Source organism: Leucoraja erinacea, chromosome 12 (assembly GCF_028641065.1).
Source record: "Leucoraja erinacea ecotype New England chromosome 12, Leri_hhj_1, whole genome shotgun sequence".
NCBI lineage: Eukaryota > Metazoa > Chordata > Chondrichthyes > Rajiformes > Rajidae > Leucoraja > Leucoraja erinaceus.
Window position 1 is genome coordinate 18,019,569 of NC_073388.1, and position 22,749 is coordinate 18,042,317.

Below are 22,749 nucleotides of genomic sequence, written 5' to 3' on the forward strand. Positions count from 1 at the left end.
GAATGTGCTTTATTGACCACTCTGAATGGATCTGAGGTGGTTAATGAAGGTCTCCTTCTGCAGTTGCTGCAATTCTTTGACACATTACACAATGCAAAGCACTTGCTAGGCTCAGTCAGAGGACTACTAAGAAACATTGTCAACGGTTGGCAACAGGAATCATATACTCAGAAAATTGCTACAAATTTTCATCCAAAAGGCGTTTGCCAAGTAAGTTGGGCTTTTACTAAAATCAGAATCATGGTCATTTTTACAGATAGTAATGTAATCTTAAATAGACTCTTTAACACGCCGCAGTTGGAAAAGAACGCAAGCACATACTTCTGGATTACAGTTCCAGCAATAAAACTGCAGCATTGCACATTCCTTTCATTATTGCCTAATGCTCCCAAACATTTGTTTAGAAATGCACACTGCTTCCCATCGACGTCTCCAAATCTTTCATTTCTGAAGGTCACTCACCAAACATCAATCCTCTTGTATCATACATGTCAACACTGACCTATAGGTCACCTACTCTTGCATGATAACAAAAGCTTCCCATCATTTAATGTGTTACGTTCTTTTTTTTTTACAAGCTTTTTGCTTTTTGTCCGAATCCAATTGTTTGTTTAAAATTCACTTGCTCAAAGAAGTGGTAAATTAAACATTCTTAGCTCTTTAAATCAAAGATGCAGATGAGATTACAGCTTTCTTGTATTTCAGTCAGGCATTTAAGATAATACAATGATCACATTTGTTGTCATTTACAAGATTCATGTATGATTTCTGATTGACAGTACAATCGAAGAAATAAATCTAATTCATCACAATTTTGGGTCATGTTTTCTTATTTTCCAACAAAAACTGTTCTTACATGATTATTTCAATATTTTAATATCTGGTGATCAAAAATGGCACTCAAGTCATTTTAATCCTATTGAATTTATAAGATCGGATGCCATAACAGCAGTAAAGTGGAAATCATGATTCACCTTTAATGCTGCCTTCGTATATTACCAGCACCAACATTGAGATTTAATTGGCATTGCTCAGGAGATTGATTTTACGCAATAGTGAAATAAACAAAACACAGACGGAAGTGCCAAGAAAGATTTTAGCTGATTCCCCTCTCACCTGGCACTACTCTTAGTGACAATCATCCTTGATCAATCTGTTCCTGAATGGTCCCAACTCCCCATTTTAGGCATTCCTGTTGATTCTAACCAGCAATGCAAATTGAATGTAATCAGTTAATTAACCAATGATAAATCAAAATACAGTGCATTCAGAAAGTATTCAGAACACTTTTTCCGCATTTTGTTACGTTACAGCCTTATTCTATAATAGATTAAATACTTTTTTTTATAATCAATCTACACACAATACTTCATAGCAAAAAAGTGAAAACAGGTGTTTAGAAATTATTGCAAAGTAATAAAAAAGAAATAACTGAAATATCACATTTACATAAGTATTCAGACTCTTTGCTATGACACTCAAAATTGAGCTTCAGTTCATCCTGTTTCCATTGATTATCCTTGAAATGTTTTTACAACTTGATTGGAGTCCACATGTGGTAAATTATATTGATTGTACATGATTTAGAAAGGCACACACCTGTCTATATAAGGTCCCGCAGTTGACAGAGCATGTCAGAGCAAAAACCAAGCCATGAAGACAAAGGAATTGTCCGTAGACCTCCGAGACAGGATTGTGTTGAGACACAGATCTGGGGAAGGGTATAAAACAATTTCTGCAGCATTATAGGTCTCGAAGACCACAGTGGCCTCCGTCATTCATAATTGGAAGAACTGTGTAACCACTAGGACTCTTCATAAAGCTGGCTGTCCGGCCAAACTGAGCAATTAGGGGAGAAGGGCCTTGGTCAGGGAGATGACCAAGGAGCTTTGGTCAGTGACCCATGGTCACTCTGACAGAGCTCCAGAGTTCCTCTGTGGAGTTGGGAGAAACTTCCAGAAGGACAACTATATCTGCAGCACTTCACCAATCACACCTTTATGGTAGAGTGGCCAGACGGAAGGCACATGACAGCCCACTTGGAGTTTGCCAAAAGATACTTAAACAAGATTCTCTGGTCTGATGAAACCAAGATTGAACTCTTTGGCCTGAATGCCAAGCGTCACATCCGAAGGAAACCAGGCACCGCTCATCGCCTGGACAATACCCTACCTACGGTGAATCATGGTAATAGCAGTATCATGCTGTGGGGATGATTTTCAGCGGCAGGAACTGGGAGACTAGTCAGGATTGAGGGAAAGATGAACGGAGCAAAGTACAGAGAGATCATTGATGAAAACGTGCTCCAGAGCATTCTGGACACAGCCAAGACAATGCAGGAGTGGCTTTGTAACAAGTCTGTGAATGTCCTTGAGTGGCCCAGTCAGAGACCGGACTTCAACCTGATCGAACATCTCTGGAGAGACCTGAAAATAGCTGTGCATCGACACGCTCCATCCAACCTGACAGAGCTTGAGAGGATCTGCAGTGAAGAATGGGAGAAATTACCCAAATACAGGCGTGCCAAGCTTGTAGCATCATACCCAAGGAGACTTGAGGCTGTAATCGCTGCCAAAGGTGCCTCAACAAAGTACTGGGTAAAGGGTCTGAATACTTTTGTAAATGTGATATTTCAGTTATTTATTTTTAATTATTTTGCAAAAATTTCTAAACACCGTTTTTGCTTTTTTATTATGGGGTATTGTGTGTAGATTGATGATAAAAAAAGGAATTTAATCCATTTTAGCATAAGGTTGTAACGTACCAATATGTGGAAAAAGTGAAGGGGTCTGAATACTTTCTGAATGCACTGCACTGTAAAACAAAACTGCAGATGCAGTAAATCTCAAATAGCTCACGTTTTTTACTCACAATCTGCCATGTTATTGCCCATTCACTTAGTTTGTTTGTTTACGTCCCTTGACGACTCCTCATCATACAACTCATCAACAATGCACCTTCATCACTATTAACATCCCTCTTTAATCTGAAACATTTAAACCCCTGTCTCACGGTGCGAGTCGACACACGAGTGACCCCGAGTTTAAAACAAATTAAACTCGTGGTAATCACGTACAATTAACGTAGCGGGAATGCCGGAACTCGTGGACGCAACTGTTTTTTTACTGAACTATGGATTTTTAGAGGAAAATTATTTGTCAATGGTATCATAACGCCCCAGTGAATGGCATATCAGATGACTTACAAAATCACCTAAAATGCTTGGAACCTATTGTGAGTATAGAATCCAAAGGCAGTTGCGATCTCCCTTTAACACAAGCACATCAGCTGATTGTTCCTGCAGATAGTTTTACTTAGAGCAACTCAATCACAGCTACTCTTAAGAGCTTGAAGCCAACGAAGAGTCAATAGATTTTATTTGTTGTACACCTTGGGTAGTAAATGGAATAATGACATTTGTATTTGTTGCAGTTTTATGGGGATATTGAGGCAACGACAACAATAAACATATATTAAATTATCAATTATTCTGGGGAAACTAGATCCTGACAAGCAAAAATAAAAGTATATAGAACAACTACAGTATAGTAGTGTAAAGTCTGTAGTAATTTGGTGCCGAAGTAGAGGTATGGTTCAGGGGCTGTCCCACTGCGGTGACCTAATTGGCAAGTTTAGAAGAGTTTAGGAGAGTTTGAAAAAATGTCATGTTGAAGACCTCCTTTGACTATGTAGAAGACCTCCCTTCGAGCTCCCTTCGACTATGTTGAAGACTATCTACAACTACCTTCGACTACCTTCGATTACCTTTGACTACCCTCGATTACCTACAAATAACATGCCGACCTACTTCGACTAAAATTAAGAGTAAAAAAACTATCAATTTATTCCATGGCGACCTTTTTTTACTCGCGGGCATTTTTCAACATGTTGAAAAATATGCCGTGACCTTGCTGAGGCCTCAAGTGCGCGGGGACTACTCTCGAGCATGAAGGAGAGTTACAAAGGACCTTGTGTCAACCATGCTGCGAGTATGAGTCGAGGGCAAACTCGTCTGAACTCGCGGATTAGGTCGCCGCAGTGGGACAGCCCCTTCAAGGCTTTGCAGGATGATTCAAACACCTGATAGCTGATATGAAGAAGCTGGTCTTGAACCTGGACGTAACAATTCCATGCTCCTGCACCTTCTTTCTGATGGTAGGTGTAAGTAGAGAGCCTGATCAAGGTAATGTGGATCTTTGAGGATATTAGCTGCCTTTGTGAGGCAGCACTTCCCATAGAACCCTTTGTTGATGGGGAAATCAGTTCCCGTGATGGACCGGGCAATGTCTACCACTTTCTGCAGCCTTCTTTGTCCTTGGGCATTCCAATTTCTGAACCAGGCTGCGATGTAACCAGTCAGCATGCTCTACACTATGTACATGTGGATGTGCAATAAGATATTCCATGACATACTGAATCTTCTCAAACGTCTGAAGAATTATAGATGTTTGTGAGCTTTCTTTGTGATTGGGTCAATGTGCTAGGCCCAAGGCAGTTTATCAAAGATTTGTACGTGCAAGAACTTGAAGCCATTGACTCTCTCCACTGCTGTCCTGCCAATGTAGCCAGGTGCTTGGTTTCCTGGCTTTCACTTCCTGAAATGACCGATCAGCTCCTTGATCTTGCTAACATTGAGTGCAATATTGTTGTTTCGGCACGACTAAACCAGTTTATCGATCTCCCTCCTGTACACAGTAATGTTTGGGTCATTACTTCTATCATACTCCCTGGGTTGGTGCAAAGTTTATGTCAAACTAATCGGCTAGAACACAAACCATCTCATGCCAGTGAAACACAGAGGTAGCCTATTCAGTTTAAAAAAATATAATTCCACTGTTGTTACCAAGTAGTATTTCAGCTGTACAGCTAATTTTAGATCCGAATAAAAGCTGATACCCGTTTTGCTGTTGTCAGTGACGAATACAAGTGTTTGCAGTGTAATATAATTAATAATACCTCAGCATGTAAATGTTTATTTACATTTTGATTAGTATTTATACTCTATACTGTATTAGAAAATGACAGAAGATCTTTAAGGTAACATTAATTCAGATTCAGATTCAATTTAATTGTCATTGTCAGTGTACAGTACAGAGACAACGAAATGCATTTAGCATCTCCCTTGAAGCGCGACATAGCAAACGATTTGAATAAATAATAATAAGTGTCCGGGGGGGGGGGGGGGGGTGGGGTGGTGATTGGCAGTCACCGAGGTACGTTGTTGAGTAGAGTGACAGCCGCCGGAAAGAAGCTGTTCCTCGACCTGCTGGTTCGGCAACGGAGAGACCTGTAGCGCCTCCCGGATGGTAGGAGGGTAAACAGTCCATGGTTGGGGTGAGAGCAGTCCTTGGCAATGCTGAGCGCCCTCCGCAGACAGCGCTTGCTTTGGACAGACTCAATGGAGGGGAGCGTGGAACCGGTGATGCGTTGGGCAATTTTCACCACCCTCTGCAATGCCTTCCGGTCGGAGACAGAGCAGTTGCCATACCATACTGTGATGCAGTTGGTAAGGATGCTCTCGATGGTGCAGCGGTAGAAGTTCACCAGGATCTGAGGAGACAGATGGACCTTCTTCAGTCTCCTCAGGAAGAAGAGACGCTGATGAGCCTTCTTGATCAGAGTAGAGGTATTGTGTGTCCAAGAGAGGTCATCGGAGATGTTGACTCCCAGGAACCTGAAGCTAGAAACACGTTCCACCTCCGTCCCGTTAATGTGGATGGGGGTGTGCATGCCGCCTCTGGACTTCCTGAAGTCTACAATGAGCTCCTTGGTCTTCTTGGAGTTAAGGGCCAGGTTGTTGTCAGCGCACCATGCTGCTAAGTGCTGGACCTCCTCCCTGTAGGCCAGCTCATCGTTGTTGCTGATGAGGCCAATCACCGTTGTATCATCTGCATACTTGATGATGGTGTTAGTACCATGTACAGGTGTGCAGTCATAGGTGAAGAGGGAGTAGAGGAGGGGGCTCAGCACACAGCCCTGAGGAACGCCGGTGTTCAGGGTGAGGGTTGAAGAGGTGTGCTTGTCTAACCTCACAGACTGGGGTCTGTTGGTTAGAAAGTCCAGTATCCAGTTGCAGAGGGAGGGGTCGATGCCCAGGTTACCGAGTTTGGTGATCAGTTTTGATGGAATAATGGTGTTGAATGCTGAGCTGTAATCGATGAACAGCATTCTTACGTAAGTGAGAATAATACTATCATCAGGCTTTGCCGTTTCGTGTACATGGTTTCCCTCTTAATTCACTGCATTATTACAGTGGATAAAATGTTTTATGATATTACTGAGAACAAATTCATCTTGGTGGTTACATGCTATTAAAGATTTTAAAGGTCTTAACAGGCCTAATTAAACTCATTAATGTCTAACAGAAAATTAGGTAAATAGTGCGAGGTTAGGTCGTTTAGGTCCTGTTTCAAGAGACCTGGTTGTTGGAGATGAAAGATAATTTGTATAAATGCGAAACGTTTGTTGTTAACTAGTTGAACAAACAAATGATTACCTTACAAGGTCTATGAATCTTTCCCTCGGGGCAATGCTGACGCACTCATCATTTATGGCTAGAATCTGATCGCCTGGGATGAGTCTGCCCTCCGATGGACTGCCTAACAGAGAAATACAGACATTTACACCAAAATGAAATTGGGTTGGGTCTCAGATAAGATTAATTAAGTAAGTAAAGCTTCTTACTAACAAGAAAAGCACATAATTATTTTGATGACAATGCAATCCTGCAGGGACTGTTGCCATGAAATCTCGGTATATTTGAATGATACCAATTCTATTAGGTATATTAGGGTAACAATAAATGGGGTTACTTCTTATTTTGTGCATTGGTGTAAAATAGGTCATTACATGTTCATTTTACATCTCTGATTTTTATTTGTATTGATGATAATGATTTTTATTGGTGTTGATATTTCTTAACGCAAAGAGCAAACAAGAAACTGTAAACAAATAACAAGTGCCATAAAATATTTAAATAGTACATGTCTCACTATTGTGGTAAAGTCCCAGAAAGATTTAAAAAAATGAAGATGAACATTAGGAGATAATATTGAAATTACAAGAATACTGAACATAGAGGGTGCTTCAACATTTTCTGATGTTGAAACAGTAGAAATTGGGATGGATATTAAAAGATGAAAAAAAATCCGAGAGTAGGTAAATTAATCTTGTAACCATTGACAGATGATGTGAACCCCCATCACCAACCTACTGAACCTAAATTCTCTGACATATTCACGCGAAATAGCAGAGGCATATAATCCATCAATTAAAAACAGTATTAGAGATGTATTGCCAGTGGTAGGAAAATTTAGAAGAATCTTTACTGAAGAATGAGATGATAAACATTTAGAGAGAGGGGGAATAATATGCAAAGCAAGATTTCAAAACAGAAGATCATGGCCCAGTATGAATTGCCCTGATCTAACATAGATAGAAGACAAGGTTGGTGGAAAGGCAGCTGTCAGGTCAATTACTTCAGTCAATTTTCAGTTTCTTTCCATTAGTTACAATCTCTAAAACATCCTGGCACTGACCAAAGTCTCCATAATAGCCTCATTGTCCCGTACTATACTGGTCAAGGCTTCATTTGTAGTCTCCTTCAATCCCTAACTACCTTAAAGAGACATGTGTAAACTAATCTCTGCACATCATAGGCAGCCCATTAGCAATGTGATAAAGGACAGTTTATCAGTCGGAAGAAGGGTCTTGACCCAAAACGTCACCCATTCCACCTCTCTCGAGATGCTGTCTGTCCAGCTGAGTTACTCAGCATTTTGTGTCTATCATCAGTTTAGTATTAGTTCAAGAATAAATATTAGCCGCGGCGCTTGGGACATTCTGCAGAGATCTTAGATTTTAAACTGCGTTTGTTAAAACAAGTTTTGTAAAATCAGCAAGGGTTCTTGAACTTAGATGATTTTTATTTTCGATGTGAAGATTTCATAATTTCTGTAAGGATGCTGATCTGTAAAGCTAATTTTATGGCTGAGTAGCAAATTGATATACCTGAGTGAATTTAATCCATTGCCAAATAAAACAGCACAACATGTTTGCACCAGAACAAAGGTATATATCAAACTTTTTTTTTTAAAGTTCAAATTTGATAGGAAGAGAAAAAACAGTGCAACCTCTGTCAGGAAATACTGTAAATGCTGGTTGAGTATACAATGTCCAAGTGGTTTAGAAATGTTGCCCAAACTGCTGATTCCTTTAGTCCTGTAATACATTGCTTTCCTGCAATAATGCTGCTTGTAATTAATGCCTTTAAGACTTTGCCTACTTGAAGCAGCATTCTACCATTGTAATAATATTGTTTGATTTTAAGTAACCGGCTCTATGTTGAACTTTTTTCTTTTTCTCTGCACCATTATATCCCTCACTTTTACATTTTCTTAAAGTCACTTGATGAAATATGCTCCCCCTTGCCATCGTCTGTTATGGGTTTAAACAGTTTAAACAGACAACTTGACCACCGTAACAAGGGGTCACAGTTTAAGGATAAGGGGAAAATCTTTTAGGACCGATATTAGAAAAAACTCTTTTCACACAGAGAGTGGTGAATCTGTGGAATTCTCTGCCACAGAAGGTAGTTGAGGCCAGTTCATTGGCTATATTTAAGAGGGAGTTAGATGTGGCCCTTTTGGCTAAAGGGATCAGGGGGTATGGAGAGATGGCAGGTACGGGATACTGAGTTGGATGATCAGCCATGATCATATTGAATGGCGGTGCAGGCTCGAAGGGCCGAATGGCCTACTAGTGCACCTATTTTCTATGTTTCTATGTAAGTGATACATTTTTACCCGATCCCGTCTTTATCCAATACACATATACTTTCCAGCAGGAATTACTATTATAAAGTCATAGAATCATACAGCGTGGAAACAATCCCTTTGGCCCAACTTGCCCAGGCCGATCATTATGCCCCATCTACACGAGGCACCTTCCTGCGTTTTGCCCATATCGCTCGAAACCTAGCCTATTCATGTACATTTGTAAATGTTTCTTAAAAGTTGCAATAGTACTTATTGCAAAAGTTGCAATAGTACCTCAACTACCTCCACCTGCAGCTTGTCCAGTACACCCAGTAAAAAAGTTAAACCTTTCCCCCCCTTCACCTTAATCCTCTGGTTCTTGATTCCCCCTCTGGTTTGTAATTCCATGGACATAAATTATTTGAGAAGTAATATCATTCATTACAAAACCAATTTTTGTCTGCATCTTGATAGACTGTAACTTTAATATTTCATTCAGCTATGACGAGTTTACTAGATTTGAAAGGTAATGGTGCAGTTGGCGACAGCCACTCTTCTTGCGAAAGATGTATGTTACCTTGTTGGATATGACTGAAAACCAACAAAATTACACAAGTATAACCAAACATGGCTTAGCCAAAACTACAGGAAATGTCCCCAGTCTACAGGAGTATAGGGAAGAAGGTGACCTGTTTTTCCAGAGCTCCCGCTACAACAGCTTCGTCCGCTGGACAGGAGGGCGGCAGCTTTGACCGCCCCGGGCCGCGGAGTTTGAACCGGCCCGTTCGCGGAGCTCGGATTCTGCCGCAGGACTGACTTACTTACCATCACCCGGCGGGGTCACAACATCGGAGTTATCGCCTCAGCGCAGAGGGAGAGCAAGGAGGGAAGAGACATGGACTTTGGGACTTTTGTGTGTGTTTTTGTTATTGTACGTTATGACTGCAGGCTAAACCATTTTGTTGCACTGAAAAGTGCAATGACAATAAAATTGAATCTAATCTAATCTAATGTATATTACCATGCATAACTGTTGTCCACCCATGATTTTCCCTTGAACTATTGGCTGCCTTGCCTGAAAGAACTTGTTCAGACTTAACAATATCACAATACCCTGCAGTTATCTAGCCATGTTGTCTTTCCTCTTTAAATGGTGGTTATCAGGTTGATGTACCAGAGTTTCACCCCAGCTGAGCTGGATTATATTACAATTCTGTAAATATCCCAGCAGGAATTGTGCTCAGAAAAGTAAAAAGTAAAAATCTAGGTGAACTAAAGTCCATTATATAGATAAGTTGCTACTTTCTCAGTACAGACAGGATTGGATCTTAGATCAGTGCTTAGAAAATTGGGAATTCTTTGGATTTCACTAGGAATCTCCAGATACAGTACAAAAGTCAAAGTTGCCTCTTGTGATTGGTGTTGACACAAAGATCAAATGGAAAAATACGTTTCATACACAAAATAGTGAAACCTGGGCATTTTGACGTAACTGCTTTGAACAGATGTTTTGAGTTGGCTGATCACAGACGTTTTGTAAACTGTACACAGCTTTTAGTTTCAATTCCAACACCAGGCATTGGCGGGGAACGTGTATGTAGCAAATAAAACACTTTATTCTCTCTGTGGGGTGATTTCCACCCCACCCCTCCCCCTTCCTACCACCATCATAACTGCCCCCAACTGAATCTAGGCTTGCATCTAGCTGCAGTCTAGAAAGATAATAGCAATTCAGGGGCAGCTGAATACATAGGTTTTCAAATATTCTTTGATCTAGTCTCACAATAGATTGTAAAATTGTAAAATTGGTAATGTGAAAAACTTTGAAAGAAATTGTGGCAAATTTTTCTTTCATTCCTGTGAATCATTTCTGCACTCTTTCCAACAATGATATCCTTCCTATAGGTAGGTGACCAGAACTGAACACTTTGGTGTGGTCTCTCCATGTTTTGTACAGTTGTAACGTGACACCCAACTCTTTTATTCAGTACTCTGACTGTTGAAAGCAAGACGGCCAAAGGTCTTCTACACCACCTGGTCTATCGAGGATGACACTTTTTGAGAACCATGTACTTGTACCTTAAGTCTATCTGATCTACAACACTGTCCAGGGCCCTGCCATTTACTATGCAAAACCTGCCCTGATTGAACTTAACAAAGCTCAACACATTGTATTTATCTAAGTTAAATTCTACTTATTTGACTTACATTCCCAGTAGATTTAATAATCAGGCAAGTTTTCATTTCTATGGTGTCACACAGGCTGCCCTGGGGGACAGTGAGGGCTGAAGGAGAGGGTCCTCACAATTGTGCAATTCAGCACCTTCTTCCTGAAAGTCACCACGCTTCAGAAGTCACCTGTCAGGCTCGTGCTCCCTCCCTTGTGTCGCTTGCATGATCATCATTGACCTCATTAGCCATTATTTCCAAAACATAGAAACATAGAAAATAGGTGCAGGAGTAGGCCATTCGGCCCTTCGAGCCTGCACCGCCATTCAATATGATCATGGCTGATCATCCAACTCAGTAGTCCAACTCAAAGCATTACTTTCTCATTTGAACACAGATTGAGCATTTTTAGAATGCAAGTGAGCATTGGATTTGCCTTGTGACAAATCCTGATGTGAGCACAGCCTCTGTTTAAATCTAGAGTAAAGAATTACCAACGTGCACCTTATTTTCACGAGGCAGTTATACGACAATTGTCTGAAACCTTTGCCGACGTTGCTTGAAACCTCCATTGCAGGACGGTTGATGTCATTAGTGCATCCTCGACATCGCGAGAACATTTGTCCTATTTTCAGAATTCCATGATTTCACCAAGAAGTGATCACCAACATGATTCATTCTAAGTAAAATCAATTTTGGATTGTGCAGCTTTGAAATAGGCACAATAGAAGAGGTGGCACAGCGGTAGAGTTGCTGCTTTACAGCAACATATATCAGGATTCAATCCTGATTACGGGTGCTCTCTGTACGGAGTTTGTACGTTCCCTGGTGACCACGTGGGTTTTCTCCTGGCCCTCCGATTTCCTTCCACATTCCAAAGCCATAGCTTAATTGGCTTCAGTAAAAATTGTAGCATTTGTAGCTTAATTGGCTTCAGTAAAAATGGTAAGATGTCCATTTGTATGTAGGATAATGCTAGTGTAGAGGGATTGCTGGTTGGTGTGGATTTGGTGGGCTGATGGGGCTGTTTCCGCACAGTATCTCTAAACTAAATTTTCTAATCTAAGCTACCTCCTCTATACAATGGAAAGGCAGTGATGATCTCTGTGGTTATTTATCACAGTAGCATTCATTTCAACTCCATTCCATGAACAGTCAGCAGCACGTCCAAACCAATTGTTACCAGGTATTCAGAGGTGAAAGAGGTAGCACTGGTGAAGGAAATAGGAAACACATTATATTGACAAGTCTTGTAACCAGGTTTGACTCGATGTGGGAGACGTAAGTTGTTCATTGTCATCAACTAAAGAGGCAGAATAGAAAAAGAATGGGGAAACAATTGAACATAATGTAAAAAGAGTCGATAAAAATATTTTCATGTCTCACCTGGTGCCACTGCTCACCCTATCACAGGCTTCTCACCACCTGCCACAAATCCAAAACCATAAACAGAGTCTCGTTTAATCTTCACGTGTCGAGTGGTTAAAGTAAAGAAATGGCCACAGTCCATGTCATTAAGAGTTACTGCATGTATCACATGACTGCAAACAAAGAAGTCAAAGGTCAATTATGCTTTTTAAAAGAAATTATTGAAAACAAATAGCAGCTTAAGAATTATTAGAGCTTTAAATCGACATAAATGTACATTCAATAAACACAAAGCCCCTATAAATCCTAAACAAAAGAAAATAATTTAACTTGCAATTATGGCAAAGATAAAAACTCAAAGTGCTGGAGTAACTCAGTGGGTCAGGCAGAACCTAAAAAGATCCTGCCCGATTCACACTACAGCACTTTGTATATTTTACTTGTGAAGCAACAACTGCAGTTACTTGTGTCTCCAATTATGGCTGAGACTTAATTTGTCACGGTGAAGCAAGCACAGACACACCTGCAAGTCGAGGACAGTTGTGAGACCTGAAATTCTAATCTGAGGCCTGAAATCAGCATTTAATTCATGTGTATTGGCTTTGTTAAGGTGAGGAGGCATAACTAATTATTCCATAAGCTATCAGACACCAGAACAGAACTGGGATTACACTGAGTGCCACATTAATTGATGTGGTGTGAAAGAGAATAATATTTACACGGATGGAGCTGATCTGCTTTCCGAGTATTTTTGAAGTTCTCTTCACTTTCATTTTCCATATTTTCTAAGATTTTCCTACTTGGATTAAATGTTTAAAAAAAATGTCTCTACCTGATCCATGGTGTGAAAAATCAATGGATAATTGGTTCCGTTCTAAATTTCTATTGTGCTCATAACAGAGATAAGAAGAGCCCGCTAATTTTCAGTTAACTATATTAAAGTTAAGTGATACTGATTCTTTAGATATTTATACAGATTTTCAAGGTTCATGCTGGCACAAGTCAACCAATTGCATGAGGACCTTTACATTTTTTACAGTATAAAATATTTACAGTGAAATGTTCATGCTATTTCCAATTTATTTTTCATTATTTATTTTGTTATTCCTCTCCCCATTTGGTGTTTCTGCATCTGCAGCCAATGTATTTCTGAATAGGAATCTCTCTTTCACTTGTATTTCTTGAAGAAAGAAGAGAATGAATGGTGCAATGTCACAAGGGTCAGGTTGTGGCTGGCACAGACTCAACCCAGTTGCGTGCAATGATGCAGCTAAAGCACAATGTTTAGGTGATAATGGATATTCGCCTCGGGTCTGACGGAAGTTGTTTGAACCAATTTCCAGCCAAACAATTGCTGCAAATTTAGATTCCACTGCTGGATTCCATGAGTTGACCAAATAATGGTGTGCCCCTCCTCTCTTCCAGCTCTTTTACCCCCCTCCCCCACAATAGCTGAAGATGAATCCTGATCCAAAACGTAACCGCTACATGTTCTCGAGAGATGTTGCCCGACCTACAGTGTTACGCCAGCAGTTTGTCTCTATTTTTGTAAACCAACATCTGCAGATCTTTGCATCAACAATGGTGCACAGTTGGAAAACAACTGAACAATTGATAGAAAGTTTGGGGTTTCTACTTTTGTGTTTGCATGTGATGTAATTCAAACCCTGTTGCCATTAGTTTGGTCAGTGCTCAGAAATGCTGGCCTTTCCCTTCAAAATCCAACCTCGCATCATTTTGTTTTTCTGACAATTACTAATGCACGTTTCCCTTTGAAAGGCAGAAAATCATCCTTCTCTACAATAATAAATAATTCTGATCTGTGTACGCACATTACCATGAATATGTTTTTCTTTTCGTCAATTTTCCCCCTTTGTTTTATAAATTCATATAAATTTTATATATATAAAGAATACTGAGTCCAAATTTGTGTTCCATAGTAATTGCACTTTGCCATGACTGTTTAGACTGAAGAGTTTCATCTATGTATCTCTAAGAACATATTGAACAATAACATGAAACTAATAATAAGGTAACAATATTTGATTTTGAAATATAAACCAAATGACATTGAAATGCCGTTAACCAATTGTCCCTACCCTGTAACAATTTTGTTAGACTTTACTTTCTGCATGCAATGACATGAGAGGTCAACTAGTATAGCGTTAAACATTTTGTATGTGGGCACATGTGCGATAAAAGAGCTTAAATTCAACAGAGAACACTGGGGAAGCAAAATGTAATTCCAAGAAATGCAACATTCTTTTAAAATTCTTTTTAAATACTTATTTATTATTTTTACTAATAAGTGTACATATGTGTCAATGGTTGTCGTGTTTGTATTTTTTAACCGGAGGAGATGTAATGTAATTTTGTTGCACAGTAAACTTATTCATTCGTTCATCCATTCATCCATTCATTCATTCATTCATCCATTCATTCATTCATTCACAATTCCTGAAGATAAAATTTATTTTCTAGCCATGATTTTGAGTCACAATCTGTTTCAATGTTTTTTTGTTTGTTTTTTTTTGCTGCTGTAATATTTTTATTTTTGTCATCTTATTATGAAAGGTTAGCACTGGAAATGTACATTTCAAATGAGGATCCTTAACAGAGCAAAACAATGCTCTAATTATCCTGTGCATTATCAAAAAGTATGTGTGTGATCCTCTAATTCTTTTTTTAACTTTTTTTAAAATAATTGTATTTATTAGAAGTACAGTACATTACAATAGTACAAGCCAAATATATCTTATTACATTTATTGTACCACTTCATTTTTTAAGCTTTAAAAAGAGAGAAATAAAGAAAGTAAAGGAAGTGAGAGAAAGTCGTGATAATGTGAAAGAGTGATCAAAAAGAAAGACCCATTGAGCAATGAGTTAGGGAAAAAAGTTAAGAAATAGGCCATAGAAAAGAAGAAAAAGAAAAAAGAAACAAAAGCTCTATTATGAAGACTGCGCAAAAAGGGATATACCAACTTCGTATTTTTCATCCCCCCTTACCAGATCCTGACATAATTTATTTTTAAAGTGCTGTTGCACCTTATACTTGTAGTAAGTCGGTAAATGCAGACCACGTCTTTTGGAAGTGGTCTGATTTGCCTGCAAGAAGGAGTCGCATATCTTCCAGGCATAATGTTTCAAACATATTTGAAATCCACATATTTATTGTTGGTATAGGAGCGTTTTTCCAGAATTTAAGTATAAGCTTTTTTCCCGTTATTAACCCGTAATTAAATAGATTCTTTTGAAACACGTTTAGTTCAGGGCTACCTTCCATTGTTCCAAAAATAATCCATTCTGCTTTTGGTATCAGTTTTATTTTAAATAATTTTGTAAAGATTTCAAAAATTTCTGTCCAAAACTTTTGAATTTTTATACAAAAAACGAATGCTCTATAGTAGCTTCTTGAGATAGGCATTTATCACACATAGGTGAGACATTAGGAAAAGGTTTGCTTATATTGGTTTTTGAATAGTATAATCTGTGTAACAGTTTAAATTGATTTTAAAGTGTGTCTTACGTTAATCGAGCATTTATGCATATATAGTAAGTGTTCATTCCACCTCTCTTGTGAAATTTTTATAGCTAATTCTTGTTCCCAGTCTCTTCTAACACCGTCGGTTGACGGTATTTCTATATTTAGAATGATGCTATACAAGTATCATATTAAATTTGCTGATTCGGCCTTTGTCTTCATTGCTTCGTCCAGTAAATCAGGTGGCATATTATAATAATCTTGTGTATATTTTTTCAAATAGTCACATATTTGAAAATATTTAAAATAATGATTATTTCTCAAATTGTATTTTAATTGTAATTGTTGGAATGATAATAATTTTCCAGTTTGATACATATCTCCGAGCGTTTTAATTCCTATTCTTTCCCATTGTGTTAATGATTTATTTATAATAGAAGGTTTAAACAACGGATTTAAACTATTGGAAGGTTTAAACTATTGGAGATAAAAGAGAAAGATTCCTTAATCTGTATCAATGTTAACATTAAAATGACCATATGGATAGTTAGAGTGGAAAATTTCAGAGGAATCTTCATTTTTATTTTTCCTTATGGTTATAGGAGGCCATTCAGCCCATCAAGCCAATTCCAGATCTCAGAACTTTCCCATCAGTCCCTGCCTCCATTTATTTCCTGGTAATACATTCTCTCTCTCAGATACCCATAGAGAAATTAGGGAAAATGAAGAAAGAGACCAGCAAGAAAAATATTGGAATAATCAAGTCCAGAGGATTTCAGTTTTGGGGGTTGGCTAAGAGTTCTTGGGAAAACTAGAAATAAGCAATCTTGGTGATGGATAAGATATAAGACCTAAATTCAGTTCTAGGTTGAATGGAAGGGCAAGGTTATGGATGGACTGGATCAGCTCAAGATTGGGAAGTAATTCAGTTGTTCCATTATGAAATTTGTGTCAGGGTAGAAAAGTATTAGTGAAAAGGTACACCTAATCTTAATACAAGTGGAATGTGATGCCACAAAGGGACAGTACATACTTAAGCAAAGAGTTGGAAAAGGATGGATTCTGCAGGGGATGGTGCATGGGACTGGAAAATAAATATGTAAATCAATATGTGGATAGTAGTGCAAGGAAACAAGTATAATCCTGTGGAGTTAGATAACTGATGAGTGGAGGAAGATGGCATGGCCAAGTGCCTCATGCAAAGAGATCAAAGAGGGCAATGGAGTGCAAGCCAGGATACCACTTGTAATTTTGGATAAGACGTTTGCTGTTGTTGCAACTAACAAAGGCATTTCAAATATATTCATACATTAAGAGTGGAAAGGCTAGAGTTCGGGAAGAAATTGAAATTGTGGAACATCATGAATGGTGCAGAAGTACAGATGGCTGAGAGCTTTGTTTCCATGGTAAATATCACAAACAATTTGTCTTGGCCCAATCCCATTGAAGTTACAGCCAATAAACCACACTGACACCTCTACTTCCTCAGATGGTTAAGAAACATTGGCATGTCTCCAATAACTCCTGCCAATATCTGATGCACCATAGAAAACAATTTCTATCACCAATATCTATCTGGATGCATCACAGCTTGGAATGACAACTGATTTGACCAAGACAAAAAGAAAATGTAGAAAGATATGATTGCAGCCCAGTTCATCACATAATCCAGCCTCATCCACCACTACCTCCATGTATATTTCATGCTGCCTCACAAAAGCAGTCAGCATAACCAAGGACTACCCACACCCCACTCATTCTCTCTTCTCCTTTCCCCTGTTGGGCAAAAGCTATGAACGAGTGAAAGCACATACCACCTGTTTCAAGAATAGCGTCTTCCCCGCTGTTATCAGACATTTAAATGGACCACTCATGTTCTAGGGCTGCATTTCCCAATTTTCCAATCTACCTCATTGTGGCCCAAGCATTTTGTATCTGTACTTTCTCGATAGCAGTACGCTATATTCTGTACTCTGTTTACTTTCTCTGTGGCACTACCTGATTAACTCATGTGTCGAATGATTTGCCTGGATATTATGCAAAACAATGTTTTTTCATTGTATCTTGGTACATGTGCCAATAAAATACCAACATCAATGGCATACCACATGGTGGATATCTGTAATAAAAAATAGAAAATGGTGGAAATACTCAGTGAGTCTGAGCACATCAGAGCTAGCATTTCAGGTTGAAGAAAGATACAGAGTGCTGGAGGAACTCAATGAGTCAGGCAGCATCTCTGGAGAACAGGGATAGGTGACATTTTGAGTTGGAACCCTTATTCAGACTGCTTGTGGTGGGGTGGGGGAAAGCTGGAAGAGTGGAGTAGATGCAGGATTGTTGATAGGCAGATGGTTGGGCAAAGGTTAGCGATGAAAAGCCAAAAGGTGTGAGACAAGGATAGTAGAGGTGCCAATGGTGAAGCCAGAGGAAGAAATATAGGTGGAAGGGGACGGGAGAAATGAGCGTGAGTCCAGGTGGGACACAGGGAAGACAGGGGGAATAAGAGGGAGAGGGGTGGAGGAGGACGGAGAAGAAGGGGGTGGGGGGGGAGAGGAGAAAGGAAGTTTTGTTTTTAGGTTAATTATCTAAAATTGGAGAATTCAATGTTCATTCTATTAGGTCGTGTGCAAGCTGAATGTGAGGTGCTGTTCCTCCAGTTTGCGTGTGGCCTCACTGGCAATGGAGGAGGCCCAGGACAGAAAGGTTAGTATGGGAATGAGAAGAGGTGTGAGCAACCGGGAGATCCAGCAGGCCTTGGCAAACCGAGCGTGTGTTTGGCGATATGGTCGTTGAGTCTACGATTGATCTTGCTGATGTAAAGGTGGTCCAATCGGCAACCCCAAATGTAGTAGATGAGGTAAGAGGAAGGCCTTAGCATTTGCGGATTTTATGTTTTTATTAGCAAATGAAGTTAATGCACAGCTTTCTTGAGGAAATGGTAATGACAGTGAAAAGATTGAAATTGTGATAAAAATGGGTCTCTTAGTAATTTTGGTTAGAATGGGGCAGGTGGAAATGTTATATGATTCGAATGATTGAGAATTGGATTATGTTGGAAATTGGAAATTTATTTTGGAGAGAAGCTGAAAACTACAGCAATTGAGGGTATTGTTGGGGTTATAATAGCTAGGCAAAAGAAAGAGAAGGCAAGAGCACGGTCAGCTACACATTGGTTTCCTTATCTTCTGCTCCCTGGAGGAAAGACATCTGAATAACACAATAAAAAAAATAATGGTTACAACTTTCAACTAGGTGAACCTCCGTGTTTTTCTAACATTCCTTTTTCACAACTTTAAAATCAGAGAAACACTATTTTAGCTGAAGAAACCCGATGCTTTTGGTCAATCTACATGGAATACTGATAATGTCTGTATTATGCCAAGAAACTGGACAAGAACATTTGTATTGTATGGAACTTGAGCAAAAAAGAAGTGTTTTGCACGTCTTTTAAATGGCGAGGAGGTGCTAGGATAATAATTTCTTAAAGCAATGATGTGCCAAATGTGTAAACCTTTTAGTGTCACCATTTTTGGTCAAGTCAAAAGATCGCACACATTTGGCATACTAAACATGGGTGAAATCCAATTCCACGCCTACACTTACACATTTTACACCAGTTCCATCAGCTTAAAACCAATAAATAATTTAGTGACGCTTATACTGCCTCTGCCAATTTATAAGTAGAAATGGCCATTTATCACCTCACCAGTAAAGCACTAAGTAAGGAGAAATGTTGAGGAAAGCTAAGTAAAAAATTGCCACTTGTCCTTTGCTGTTTATTGAACTGACAGAGCCATGGGAGGACCGTCTGGAGGAGGCCCACGAGAAGAAGAAGACCAAGTATGAAGAGCTGGTCATAGACTGCCGTAAGCAGGGCTGGAAGGCAAGGTGTATGCCCATTGAGGTTGGCTGCAGAGGTTTTGCAGGGCAATCGCTCTATAAAGTCTTGAGTGCACTGGGCATCAATCGAATGGAGAGGAGAAGAGCCGTCAAGAATACCACAGAGGCAGCGGAGGAAGCCTCGAGATGACTCTGGATCAGGAGAGGTGGTCCATGGGGAGGAGCGAATGCCATCTAAATACAAGTCGTGGTCTGGTCAACCACGGCTGGGTCGCCTGGGCGAGGGTGTCTGATGTTGAAAGACCCGAAACACCCAATGACCCCCGGTTACATCACTGACGATGTGTTCAGGAGCATCAACAGATGTATTTTCACTATCAATAATTTCTAATCGGAATATCAAAAGAGTGAGACAAAGGAATAAATTAAAATTCAAGTGAAAGAGGGCCAACTTATATGTAGACCTTCAAAGTAATTTCAAAGATGATGAATTTTGAATGGTATTAATTCTTTGGTGTCTGTGACCCTTTTTCAAATGAAGCATTAGTTGAATGCTTAGGCATTAGCTAGCAAATACCAACATCCAGTGGTATTGTTCCTTGGCACATTACATCTGAAAAAATATATAAATAACACTGAACATTTGAATTTCATCTTAATGAAGACTCAATAAAGATTATTTCTTATATTTGCAGAGCTCATAGGGATAAGATACTGACTGATAGAACTTAATATTGTCCACTTGCCATGCTTGTGACAGGGTAAACAAGTGCTTTATGCAATAATTTAGAAAGAGACTTTGATTACATTTATCTTCTCTGTGGCTAATGTGGGAGTACTATGTGGGAAATTAATTATTGGGTAGTTGCAGAGGTTCCATTTGGCAGCCTATGACTTTAGAACAGTGTTTGTACTCGCTAGAATTTAGAAGATTGAGGGGGGGATCTTATAGAAACTTACAAAATTCTTAAGGGGTTGGACAGGCTAGATGCAGGAAGATTGTTCCCGATGTTGGGGAAGTCCAGAACAAGGGGTCACAGTTTAAGGATAAGGGGGAAATCTTTTAGGACCGACATGAGAAAAACATTTTTCACACAGAGAGTGGTGAATCTGTGGATTCCCTGCTACAGAAGGTAGTTGAGGCCAATTCATTGGCTATATTTAAGAGGGAGTTAGATGTGGCCCTTGTGGCTAAAGGGATCAGGGGGTATGGAGAGAAGGCAGGTACAGGATACTGATTTGGATGATCAGCCATGATTATATTGAATGGCGGTGCAGGCTCGAAGGGCTGAATGGCCTACTCCTCCACCTATTTTCTATGTTTCAATGTTGTTTTTTCCAGGATGAACTGCAGTCTGGTCACAAGAGTTGCAGAGATCTTATCAGTAAATTCATATTTACTAGCCTAGATCTTGATGAGGTGGGGCAACTCACTGTGCAACTCTCAGACATTTGTCCTCATCCTTTTAACTCAAAAAGGTATCTTCTGGAGGACATTTAACACACAAAGTGATCGAAGCATAATAAAAGGCACAGTACATCCAGGGCAAGGAATGCACCTCCTTAACCAAACAATGGTTAGTTTGGTTTAGTTTAGTTTAGTTTAGTTTAGTTTAGTTTAGTTTAGTTTAGCTTAGTTTAGCTTAGTTTAGCTTAGTTTAGCTTAGTTTAGCTTAGTTTAGCCTAGTTTAGCTTAGTTTAGCTTAGTTTAGCTTACTTTAGCTTACTTTAGCTTACTTTAGCTTACTTTAGCTTACTTTAGCTTACTTTAGCTTAGGTACAGTGAAAAGTTTTTGTTGCAGGAATTAAAAAACTGAGAAAGTAGAACAGAGAAGGAGGGGAGAATTAGTATAATTCAGATTATAAAAAATAAAAGCAAAGAAAAAGCCAGAACAATTGCATTGAGGGAGAAAAAGAAAGGAGCAGTAGGAATCGAAGAGATCGGAAGGAAAAGGAAAATAAGAAAAAATAGTGAGACGCCCCCACAGTTTTAGTTTTGGGCTGAAGATATTGATTGGTATTGTACAGGAGCATACATATCATTGTTCAAAAATTTGCAATCTATTGTAAAGCACCTCTTTTTCCACTGCTCTTGAAGAAAGCCACCCATAATGATCTAAAGGGGCTGTCCCAGGAACATGCGACCTGCATGTGGCAACCACGACCTAAAGGGCCCGTTCCCACCAGCATGCGCCTGCATGCAGCAAGCACGACCTAACATGGTCGCTCGAGCCGTACGGCCTCGCGGGGCCGGTCCCACTTCAATCGCCGGAGCCGTATGGAGTTGTGCGGAGCTGGTCCCGACATCGCGCGGGGCTCCGAAAAACTGACCGTTTTCAAATATTCCGGGCGGCCCGCAGCCGCCTTGACACCGTACGTCACGCACGAACTTCCCACGGACTTCGCTCGAACTTCATGTCACTCACTCGACCTCCACGCGGCCCCCGTTTCTGGTTTGATCACGCTTGCTGCATGCAGGCGCATGCTGGTGGGACCGGCCCTTTAGGTCGTGCTTGCCGCCTGCAGGTCGCATGCTCGTGGGACAGGCCCTTAAGAATCCGCGGTGAGAACACACAATTGATGTCGGATAACAGTTCCGGTACCCAGCAAGTTGAATGTTACTAAGTTTGCTGAGTAGCAAGAACCTCTAACACACAACATACATAAGAAAATATCGTACTTAAATAATGTTTTAAATATTATACAGAGCGCTGAATAAAAATTGGAACTGATGTGATTGTGAGAAGCTGAAATATACAAAGGTAAGAATTGAGAGCATGTATAGGCCACTCGGCCCTTTGAGGATGTAACTAGGAAAATGGACAAGGCAGAGCCAGTGGATATATTGTACCTGGACTTTCAGAAAGCCTTTGATAAGGTCCCACGTAGATTAATGGGGAAAATTAGAGCACATGGTATTGGGGGTAGGGTATTGACATGGATAGAACATTGGTTGGCAGACAGGAAACAAAGAGTAGGGATTAATGGGTCCCTTTCAGAGTGATGACTAGTGGGGTACCGCAAGGCTCAGTGCTGGGGTGGTGTGAAGTTTTGGTCTCCAAATTTGAGAAAGGACATTCTTGCTATTGAAGGAGTGCAGAGTAGGTTCACAAGGTTAATTCCCGGGATG

General features: G+C 39.8%; 1 protein-coding gene across 1 annotated transcript in view; it reads right to left on the reverse strand.

Annotated features, from left to right (window-relative positions):
• Positions 1-17,890, reverse strand: part of frmpd3 (FERM and PDZ domain containing 3) — a 107,760-nt gene extending 89,870 nt beyond the window's left edge. The window contains 2 exon segments of the mRNA XM_055643694.1: positions 6,497-6,599; positions 12,312-17,890. Of these exon segments, the coding sequence (XP_055499669.1) occupies positions 6,497-6,599; positions 12,312-12,435 (227 nt within the window). The 5' untranslated portion in view covers positions 12,436-17,890.
• Positions 17,891-22,749: the final 4,859 nt, after the last annotated feature.